Source organism: Lygodium microphyllum, chromosome 1, assembly GCF_053477565.2.
Source record: "Lygodium microphyllum isolate KBCC chromosome 1, Lygodium_microphyllum_v1.1.10, whole genome shotgun sequence".
Lineage (NCBI taxonomy): Eukaryota > Viridiplantae > Streptophyta > Polypodiopsida > Schizaeales > Lygodiaceae > Lygodium > Lygodium microphyllum.
Window position 1 is genome coordinate 15,331,132 of NC_141135.1, and position 12,087 is coordinate 15,343,218.

At 40.7% G+C, this 12,087-nt stretch overlaps 1 protein-coding gene across 1 annotated transcript; it reads left to right on the plus strand.

Annotated features, from left to right (window-relative positions):
• Positions 1–693: 693 nt before the first annotated feature.
• On the plus strand, positions 694–5,679 carry LOC148040865 (uncharacterized). The gene is made up of 6 exons (XM_087687130.1): positions 694–1,665; positions 1,801–1,878; positions 3,213–3,312; positions 4,355–4,512; positions 4,612–4,711; positions 5,365–5,679. The coding sequence occupies exons 1-6, from the start codon at positions 1,156–1,158 to the stop codon at positions 5,550–5,552; spliced, it is 1,134 nt and encodes a 377-aa protein (XP_087543256.1). The 5' UTR covers positions 694–1,155; the 3' UTR covers positions 5,553–5,679.
• Positions 5,680–12,087: the final 6,408 nt, after the last annotated feature.

The window sequence follows — 12,087 nt, forward strand, 5'->3', positions numbered from 1 at the left end:
TAAGGGTTGTCATTTCTAAGGTGTAAGAGATAAGTAATTGAACAAATTTTCGAGAAAACTTTGAGATATAGATCCTTTTAAATAATGGGAAAAAGGTGATTATCCTTTCATTATAGATTTAAAAAGGAATTGGACCGGTTCATTTTGGAATGTAAAAGTTTTGGATAGTTCATTTTCACGTGTTCGGAAGGATAGTAAAATTACCGTTTGGGAAATGTGTGTTTGAACGACAACCGTGAACAGTCGTGTGAGGGAAAGGTCAACTTTAAAGTCCTTTTAGTTTGGAGGATTTCGGTAGTTGAAAGTTGAAAATGATGTTTTTGGACGCATTCTCGAAAAGTTGTGCAAGACTTGGAAGTTGACATATCATGCCACGAGCAGACGGCGGGGTTCACGAAGGAGCAAGCAACTTAGCAAGTGGTTGCCGGTTGCATTTCATTTATGAGAGCTGCGGTCCACGCAGTCTCGGAGACCATGGATGTTCATGTAGGAGCAGAGCGGTGGTACTCGGCGAGCTCGCATTTCATTTGTACTCCTGCTGTATTGCACATATTGAATACAACAGGTCAAGTGGTGGGGGGAGGGGGGCATAACGAATGATGTGTTTGAATGGCGGTGCATGGCCAGCGTCTGGACGAAGAGGGCACGCGAAAGACACAGAGACAGAGAGAGAGGAGAGAGAGAGAGGGAGAGAGAGAGACACTGTGTGTGTGTGCCACTGTGTGGAGTCTAGAGTCTAACGCAGAGAGCAAAAGGGTAGTATCTGGAGAAGATTCGCCTCCAAGACGGACCGCTTTCCTTGTGCCAACGTGGCAGTATGGCCCACCTCTAGAACTACAGTAGATCCTCTATAAAAACATACACGAAGACAGCAATACTATATTGCTGCACAGACACACGCTCTCTCTCTCTCTCTCTCTCTCTCTCTCTTCCTCTCTCTCCCTCTATTCTCCAGTTGGTCTCACCAAAACTTTGCTGCCGCACGAGATCGTTCTGCCTTTCCCTCTCGCTCTCTTTCCTTGCCTTCTTTGTCTCTCTTCCCACCAACCGCGGACACACTATCTCTGTGATCCCGGACCCCCCCCCTTCCTCCAATCTCTGCGCCGTCTTTTCGGCGCTTCACTCTGTCCCCCTGCCCCAGCTTTCCTCTTTTCCATGATCATAGCACAGGTCATGGTCGCACGAGATACCGTGAGCATTCACAATCTCGACATCTCACCTCGTGATCGCCACACGTCTCACAAAGTACACGGCACAGTACATCCATGGCCGCTTCCTGCTGCAAAAGCTCGATTTATTCACAGTAATACAGCCATTGAATCCGACCAGCTTCTCATGACAATGTTCCGGCATCGAGCAGCTGCCGGCCAGGTTCGTATTATGTGCAGGCAGCGGCATGTCGCACACTGGAGAGCCCATAGACTGCGCCCTTCGCAATCCAGCAGCTGGAGCCCGGTTAATCACCATCCCATCAATCGGTTATGCCCGGTCACACTCTCTCGCGGTGACAAGGGCAGGAGCTTCGCCACAAGCTTGGACGCTTCCGTGCAACCGGGACTGACCGACAAGCCTGGCGCATTGCCCACAAGCAAGGGTGCCACCCCCTCCACCACCAAACGGAACCCGAGCCTTGGCGTGGAAGCCGCCGAGGAGCGAATAGAGCGGGTATGTACTGGTATATTATTACTATTATTATTATAATATTGCAACATTCCTACTAATTCAAATATACGCACTTAATGTCCCTCGCAACCCATAATCATCCCGTTAAATGTTTATTGCGATATTCGGCGTTTCCAGATGATCTTCGACTGCCGCTTTCTAACGCTGCTAGCTGTTTTGGGATCCCTAGCCGGCTGTGTTCTCTGTTTCGTCCAGGTACTGTACACATGTTCCAAGCTCATGTATATGCACACAAACACAACATCTATGTGCAGACATACATGCACATCTGTGTATAAGCACACATACGTGCCCCCACATGCATGCATTCACACACACACACACACATTCTCTCTCTCTCTCTCTCTCTCTCTCTCTCTCTCTCTCTCGCTACTAGTATTTTCATAGTTTGTAATCACAATGTTGAAGTATGCTCAAAGGTAACAATTGTACACATCTCATTTCTCCAACTAGGAAACTTGCAACCACGTTCCAAGTTCAAAGTCTATGGCACACAAGGGAATGTAACTTCAAAAAAGTACTAAGCATCCTTTTGCATATTGATCAATATAACTCAACTATAGGAGCACAATGTCAATTAGTTTCATAGTAGGAGTGTAATGTCAATTTGCTTCATAGTTGGAAGGTGAGTATTAGAGTGCAAATTTTGATACTATTGCAATTAGATATTTTCCTTGCATATATAAAGTAAAAGAGATACTGTTGTTTTAGAGAATCCCTTTTTTTGCAAGGGTTTTGTATATAGGCTTCTACACAAGGGTGCATCCCTCCCTCCCCCCCCCCCCCCCCAAAAGGGAAAAAAAAAGACCACCACAAAGTTCTACCCCACAAGGGCCTCAAAGAAGAATGTGTTCGAATGTATCCTCATCGGAGAGATTTCGATACCTTCTACTCAATAAAATTCCCCTTTTTAATTTTATTAAAAATCCTTTGTGTATACATATTTGTCTCTTAAAATCCCTCCTAAACCCAAACAAAGCGTATGAATACATCGTTTATGTATCTACAAGTCCCATAAATTAAGAAAATGGCCCTACTCAACTCACACTCTAAGGTACATTTAAGAGACTGGACCACTTAGGGATCTAGCGTACACAAGAATTTTTTCTATTATCTAACTTTAGAAAACTATTTTAATGTTCTCTCTAGTGAAAGTTCAAGTATGACAATTAAAACATACTAGCAAAACCTTGGGAAAGCCGCTTTTTTCGAAATTAATATATCACTTTCCTCAAGCCTCATAGACCTGCAATTTAGGAAATGCCTTCTTTTCTCAAAATGGTTGAAGATGTACATCCTCTACGGTGGTAGTTCATGCTTATAAATGCACTTTTGATACATATTTCCTTCTCATAGCACTTTAATATGTGATTGCCAATTAGCTCATGTGTAGCACATATTTGGAAAGGTGATTGTCTATGTAAGAACCTTCTATTGTTAATTATGTGCAAATGTTGTGAATGTTGCACCACTTTAATGGTGTATAGAAATTTGACTATTCATTGACACGAAGTACTTGGTAATTGTAGGGTTGCATTAATGTTGTGATGTCAATCTCTGAGTACCTCCATGGATCACTACATGGATTTGATACTGGACATGTGGTTTTACTCCTTGTAGAAGCTATTGGTGAGTACATTTACACACACGAGCCTGCATTTATCATAAAATTGTTCCATCCAATAATGAAATCCATGTAAAATGTGGTGGTAGCTAACACACATTGAGTACATTAGAACCTAAAAGTGGGACACTTGTCTTTTGATTTGAGGTTAGTATTCAAACTCTACTACTCAAAAAAACTTATAAGTTTGCATTTACTATAAACTTATTCCACTTAAATATGCTCAAAACATGGTGGCTTATTTTTGTAGTTGAAATGCCTTGAATAAATCACATAATTAAAATGGAAAAATAGTGATTTGGAATTGATTGGATTAATTAGTCTCCATTTCCATTACCAAGGAATCTTATGAGTTAATCCACTTGGCATAAGTAAGGCGAGTATTATAACAGCTTATCCAGAAATATATCATCTACTAAAATATTTAATCAACTCAAGTATGAATAACAAGCTTAGTGCCAATGATTAAATCCATCCATAAGTTAAAACTTTTTATATTTAGATATCATTGACTCCCCAATATTTGTGTTTTGCATGCAATTCATGACATGCATCTATAAGATGGCTTATAAGGTAAAGCACACTAAGTTTAATAGCTCAAGGCTATAGATGTACCAAGTCAAAATCATTATAATGCCATGTTGATCTCCTTATATGAATGTAATCCATACCCTTGTCTATCCCCAATGAGCATGCAATGATATCAAACTTGCATCCAAGTGTTCCAGGCTTTTCTAATACAATTATGTTTCTTACTTGCAATTTAGGGTCAAGTAATAACTTTGCATATTGGGAAACCATCCCTTAATTTGATAGGATGCAACAAAAGTTATTTCTGGCCATCAAACACATCGTGACTTAATTTTTATGATACTCCAACATATATATTGATACAATTGAAGGCTATTTTTAGAAGATTTCTAGTTGTCTTAGCCTTTCAAAATTTTAAGACTAACTTTGGTTGCCTTATATGTAGCATTTCTGTTTGGTTTAAGATTTCCCTAATATGAGTTGACAAGTCACTTATATCCCTCAATGCGGCTACAGATATATACCTCATGGCCACGGTAATGCTAATATTTGGGATGGGTTTGTACGAGCTATTCATAAATAGCATTGGTAGTGAGACTAATGCAGATTCTTCCCTAACACTTGGAAAAAGGAATATCACAAGCTCTAGCTTGTTTGGACTCTTTCGACTTCAGGTTTGCATATGCTATCATTACTAGTTATTTTAATCTATTCCATGTGATTTTCTCTTTGCAGGAAACTAACCAATTCTTTTCTTTCATGACAAAACAAAGGAACGGCCTCGATGGTTGGAAATCAAATCACTTGATCAACTCAAGACAAAAGTTGGACACGTGATTGTCATGATACTTTTAGTAGGAATGTTTGAGAAAAGTAAGAGGGTTCCTATAAGCTCTGGATTAGATTTGCTTTATTTTGCCATATCTATCTTGATGTCATCAGGATGCCTTTTCCTTCTCTCAAAGTTGCATTTAAAATAATCCAATGTGAGACCTCTCGAAAAAGCTAGGACAATACAACTATGTTTCCTTGACCTACATTCCTGTATATTTGTATAATCACAAGAGTAAAAAGAAATTGATTTTCATATAGAGAGAGTGAAGCATTTCGAGTCCAATTATCACATGCTTCAGAAATGATCATATATGCATACATTGTATATATATATATATATATACCAATTATTTGAAATATATGAATTAGTTTAACGTATAATATCAAATCTCTCTCTCTCTCTCTCTCTCTCTCTCTCTCTCTCTCTCTCTCTCATATGGCATGTGCCATGCTACTCCTATGCTTTATTGGATCTGGAGAGTGACATATAAGTGGATTACACAAGCACATAGACATGTGCACGCATGCACCGCTACTATGCAATTAGGTGGGGGCCGATACCAATCGTTTCCCATTATTTTCAGATTGTGTTTGCACAAGCTTCTGCATTAATAAAGGATCCCTTAATATCTTTCTACCATCCCTTAATATTGCCTATCCAGGAAACTCATTCATAAGGTGTCGGTTGGCAGGTATTTGTGAGGATAACCCTCGCATGCATGGCAGGTATCAGCTCGATACATCTAGATCGCATGCATGGCAGGGATCATGCGTAACCTCCCACCGTCGGAAGGTATTGGGCTCGGTAAACTCAACACGCGCACACAAACAAACATGCGCGCGAGTAGCATCTTCGACCCAATATGGCCTGGATTATTGAGCACACTCAATCGCAAGATCAAGCATCTCTAATTACTCATACAGCCCTTGAGAAGTCTTACGGGAAGCTCTCTGCAGAGCCGTATACTACGAACATCGACATGCCATTCGGTTGCAGGGCTGGCACGATCAAAGCTCAAGCAATTGCAACGCATGTCCCATATGATTAATTGGCCACCTTAATTTCTAGATCAAAAGAAAGTATTAAGGGGTTGTATATCCATACACCCTTTGCATGAAAATATATCATGCCAGAGTATGCCTCAATTAAGCTGACTCATGGGACTCTCAATCCACACGCTTGTACGTCGACTTCACCTCCGTTTCATGCAGATGCAAACGAACCGAATGCCGCCATGTATAAGATAGGTTGAAGCTTTTCATCTCAGGCGAAATATCATAATTCAGTAAATATGAAACCAGGTTTATATAGCACGCCTGTATGTAAATGGCATTAATTGGGTTAGGCAGCTCTACATAATGCTAAATGTATTTGGAGCTTGCAAAATAATTTGCTCACCAGGTCTTTTAATGTTAATAGTATTCACACAAGGTTACGTTATAAAGAGCTCGATATCATCTCAATTCAAAGTGGCTTGGTAACTTCCTAAAAGGACTCCATTGAGCCCATCCACATTGATCCCAGCATGGTACATATATATATTCATAAGTCTCTACATCCTTGTTGAGAGACAGACAAAACACTTAACTAAAAGTACAAAGCATCATGACATTGAGTTGTTCCACTCTCCTCACTGTGCATATGGGATTCAGGACAGCTCTTCTTGGAGCATACATCATTTGTCCCCCTCAAATGATGTATGCTCCAAGAAGAGCTGTCCTGAATCCCATATGCACAGTGAGGAGAGTGGAACAACTCAAAGTCTATAAAGCATTGTACGAGAATCAATGCTGGAAACTCTCTCAAACTCTCTCTCTTTCTGACATTGCTAGGGTGAAAAATGAGCTCTTCTATGGTCTCCTAACCCTTAAACCTCTTCTCGAGCAACGTTTTGCTATCCCCAGTCACTCTCTTGCTGGCATTAATAGTTCCAACTACTCCTTTTCCCCATTTACCCCGATCTGTGCTTGTTTTACCCTATTTTACAGCAGTAAACCCTATGCTTCTCTAATCTGATTTTGTAATACTATCCTATGCTAAATGCAACAAGAATCAAAAGCAAATAACTGAAATGATCTCCCCTTCTTTCCCAATCATTAAACAACCAAAATAGCTAGAATACTTACATATGTATCGAAGATCAAATGCCCCAACTTTCTACCTATCTCAAGCTTCGGTTCGGGGATGAGTCCCTTACTTCGATGCTCGATATGAGGCGCACAAGTGCTCAAGCTTGAATCTGTGGTCCCGGCAACGTGAAATGAATACAATGTCATGATGCTTTGTACTTTCAGTTAAGTGTATTGTCATTGTCAACTCTACACAAGATTGTGTTTATGAGTCCAAGCTAATCTATATTGTAACCTAATTCACTTGTGTAACAGTTCGTCTCCACTTGTCCATGTCATTATGAGTTTGGTCTTCATCTTTCATCCACCATAGCTTGTGTCATGCTCTGATACCATGTTAGAAGATGTGGATCTAGAGCATGACACAAGCTATGGTAGATGAAAGATAAAGACCAAACTCATAATGACATGGACAAGTAGAGACAAACTGTTACACAAGTGAATTAGATTCCAAGATAGATTAGCTTGGACTCATAAAATGATGTATGCTCCAAGAAGAGTTGTCTTGAATCCCATATGCACAATGAGGAGAGTGGAACAACTCAAAGTCTATAAAGCATTGTACTTGACTATGAAATGAATACAATGTCATGATGCTTTGTACTTTCAGTTAAGTGTATTGTCATTGTCAACTCTACACAAGATTGTGTTTATGAGTCCAAGCTAATCTATCTTGGAACCTAATTCACTTGTGTAACAGTTTGTCTCTACTTGTCCATGTCATTATGAGTTTGGTCTTCATATTTCATCCACCATAGCTTGTGTGATGCTCTAGATCCGCATCTTCTACAATCCCTACAATCACCTAATTTTCATGGTATTTTCTAACTTAAATTGCACCTTTAGGGATAAGGGGTCAATGCAGAGCTTGGCGGTGCAATGGGTTCAAAATTTAGGGGTTAAGGTCAACTCCATGTTATAGACTTGACAAAATAGATTATCTATTAACGACCTAGTAACATTTGCTAATGTGGTGATTCTTAGTGTTTATAGCTAAGATATGTTAGAAGTTTGGCTCGATGTTATGGATTTGGAACATGTTAACACTGTGTTGTCAGCTTAGCAAGATTGTTTATATTACTTTCCATATAGTAGCTTCCATGAGCAAAAGGGTAGCTCCAATTACTAAGAATATGAGGTGTAAATAATGTTTACAAAGAAAAGTAATATAGTATAAGTCAAACATCTTGTTACAAACAAGATACTTGGTTTGTTGTTACCTTCGACTACTATAGTTTGAACCACATTAGGATGCTTGATAGTACTCGCATTCAAATCAAATATTCCTTAGACACTTTTGTAGGATGGGTAGTATTTTGAGTCTAAGAAAAATCATGCCATCTCTATGCTTCAATGTCATGTCCACTCATATTTCCAAGGAAGTTCAACATGTGTTTTCAACTCTAGTGCCAGTCCTTGAAGTGCAAAGTTTCAGCTCTTCTCTTGTGAAAGTCGTTGCCGCTTCTTTATTGTTAGACATTTTGTATTGTCTTCTTAGAGATGAAATCAACATTCTCACCATGAATGTCATGGCACACATATAATTTTTTTTGCAAAAAAAAAAATCAAAATGATAAAGGTGGTGTCCAAAAATTGCTAGGTAACTCTTATTTACATGTGCATTTGTAATGAATGAAGGTGAGAGGAGAGAGAATGAATTAAGGAGAGAGAAAGAGAGAAGGAAGAAGAGAAAGAAAAATTAGAAGAGGAGAGAGAAAGATAGAAAAGAGGGGAGAAAGGAGGAGGAAGCCATGGAAGCTGAAGATAAAGTGAAGAGTATGTTCTTGATTTAAACTAATTGCCCTAAACTAGGACTCTTATACCTTATATACCCCGGTTAGTGTGATTGGGTGTCTAACAACGGATAGCATGATGTCCATGATTGACTTGTTGAGGGTAAAATTATCATAACTTTTGATAGGTTGCTCGAAATGGGGCATGGCATATGTCGAAATGGAGCTTATGACGTGTACTTTCAGACTATGTAGGAAGAACATTACTGAGGTTTGGGCAAGTACAAAGTTATTCCAAAACAATGCATAGAGTCTGCAACAAGCAGGGTGTGGTAAAAAGGGGGCATAACTTTCTTCAGCCCGTTGAGCATCTTAGAGGTGAGGAAACTCATTGACAATAGTGACTAGGCACTAGGAGGCTTCTTCCAAAGGGTAGACCTTACCATTTGATGAGGTACTCCTTGATGGATCGAGACCTTAAGTTTCTATCTCATTGTCTAATTATTGCCTCAGGGATATACAGAATGATACCTTCTTCGTCTATGGGGGGAAGTTCTTCCACATGGTCCAGTGAGGTGCCAATGAAGGGCTTTAGTTGGCTGACATGAAACACATTGTGAATCTTGGTGGTAGGGGGAAGCTCTAATCAATAGGTAAAATCACCAACTCTCTTAAGAATTTGATAGGGGCTATAAAAGCGGTGGGCCAAATTGTTATTGCTACCCTCTTTGAGAGTAGGGTAACATGACTTAGGCATTTTCAAGAGGACCAGTTGGAATTCCAAATGCCTTCTTCTCTCATTAGCATAGAGTTTCATGTGAGTTTGTGCCTTTTGAAGATTCGCCTTACATTGTTGAAGCAGGGCCTGCATGCGATCCAACTTGGCTTTGCTCTAAGGGTTGATCTTATCTTTGAATAAGATTGTAGGGAGGGGAACCTTAGACCCGTATAATGCCTCAAAAGGGGAAAACCCAATGCTAGAGTAGGTGGAGTTGTTATAGGTAAACTTAGCTAAGTGGATCCATGTATCCCAACTATGTTGTACATCATGGCAAAAGTGTTGTAGCACATCTCAAGCCATTTATTTACTCTTTTAGTTTGGCTATCTACCCGAGAGTAGTACGTAGTGGATGGAGAAAGCTTGGTGCCCATGGATGTGAAAACTATCTGCCAAAAGTTGCTCATAAGCTTAGCATCCGGATCGCGTACTATGACTTGTAGTAAGCCATACAACTTGAAGACATACTCCATAAAATGAGTAGTCCCCCTAAGAGATAGTGTGTTGTGTCTCAGTAGGGATAAAGTGTGGATAGCTTTGGTGAGGTGATGAACTACTACATATATATTGTTACATCCTTTCTTTGTAATGAGGAGACCCATGAAGAGGTCCATGGTGATATGTGTTCACTTCCCTTCAGGAATGGGAAGGGGTTGCAAGAGGCCATTGGGCCTAAGTGTGATGTAATTGTTCTATTATTGACTCGAAATACATTTGGTCACAAAATCTTTGATATCCTTTAGGAGTGGGAAGGGGTTGCAAGAGACCATTGGGCCTAACTGTGATGTAATTGTTCTATTATTGACCCGAAATACATTTGCTCACAAAATCTCTGATATCCTTCCATAAGCCTTTCTAGTGAAAGCTCTTGGAAAGCCTATCATATGTTTTGAAAATACCCAAGTGACCAACAATGCGGCAAGAATGCATCTCTTCCATGATCTTCTATGTGAAAGGAGAACTATGGGGGATGAAAATCTTGCCATAATGGGACCAAATAAGGCCATGCCTGAGCTAATATTAGAAGTTTTCAACCATTACCCCCCATGCTGTAATTTTTGGAATATGTGGCTAAAGTCCTGATCTAACAAATAACCTTCTTGAATATCCTCAATCCAATCACTATGCAACTCTGAAATGGAGGATACTTTGCATGTCCACATCCGAGAGAGTGAATCAGTCGATGTTATCTTTGCCTTGAGTGTGAGAAATGCCAAAATCATAGTTTTGCAATGTTGCCACCCATCTCCTTTGCTTAGAAGTCAAAGTAGACTAGGTTGGGAAGTACTGGAGGACTTATTGGTCACTCTTTACTTGAAAGTAATTGCCATACAAATATTGGTGCAATTTCTTAATAGCATAGAGGATGGCCAGCATCTACAAGTCATACACTGTAATATTTCAGATTCCTAACCCGTGTTCTTCATAAGAACCTCCTCTTGATAGGAGGCCAAAAGGATAATATTGCAATAAGGGCAAATTTTTTTAATTATCCCCTCCTTCCCCCAGCCAACGGTCGTGCTAGAGGAGAGGGAGGGGAGGCGCGATGACTAAGCACTGTGCTGGATGCCATGGGGGGGGGGGTTAAACGCCATGCAAATGGCCGCGTGGGGGGAGGGAGTTCCTCCTCCCTTCACCCTATAAAAACCCCCTATGGGGGGGGGGGGGGGTGAGTAAGGAGATAGGACGAGACGTTGCCAGGCCATGAAGAAGGAGATTGAGAAGGGTCGAAGCTGCCACCGTTGAATGAGATAGTGAGGAGGAGAGGAATCCGTGCCCGAGCTCGAGGAAGTACGCCAGCTACCGCCGCTTGCTTCGTGAAGCTGCCACGTCGCGTGCTACAAAGATTCGGCCGTCTTCTCATCCACGTGGCTTCTCCATAGAAGCTTCAAGAAGCTTCTTGAAAGGCTTCTAAGGGGGCTTTCATAAGCCCCCTCACAAGCGATCCTTTACACCCTCTTTTTTCCCTTTGATATATAAGTCCTTTTTTTTTGCCACCTTTAAACCCCTTTCGTATTGCCTCTTAGGTAGGTTTTTATAACCCCAACCCCCCCTGGGATTAAAGCCTTTCCAAGCTTGTTTTATACCCCTTCCCTCCCCCCCCCCACAAAATTCCTTAAAAGTCATTAAAGCCCCTTCTTATGAGGCTTTCATAAGGCCCTTTCCTTGTGTTTTTTTTATATATAACCCCCCCGAGAATTAAGCCCCTTTTTTCCCCTTTTTCATTCCATTAGCCGAGTTTTAAACCCCCTTTCCGTGGACCCTTTTTCCTTTACCCCTACAAGCGGGTTTTACAAACCAGGGACTGAAGCATCCTTTCACCTTGCATTCTCGAAAATTGAGTACTTTCCCTTAGCATTTCCACAGTGTCATTTCAGTGGATTTTTTTCCCCCCATACAAGTATTTTAAAGTCTCCCATTGCATTCCTACACAAGCCTTTTAAAACCATTGGTCCTAATCATGAAATCCCTACTTGAGGAAACCTATAAAGCCTTCTAAAGCCGATTCTGAAAGACGGTGCAAGCGGTCACAAAGGGAGTTTCGTGTTCGAAGGAGACGGGCCAAGATCAAAGGTCTGCGATCAAGTCGAGAAGATCGAATACGCGATGGCTCCTAAGAAGGCACAACGTGCAACCGCAGGAGGATCATCTCCTAGCATCCATGTGAACATTTCACCACAAGTCCAGGTTTTCTTCCTAATTTTGATTTACGTCGTAATAATTCAATTGTACATGATTCATTTACGAAAATTATGAGGCACTTTTTCGATTGA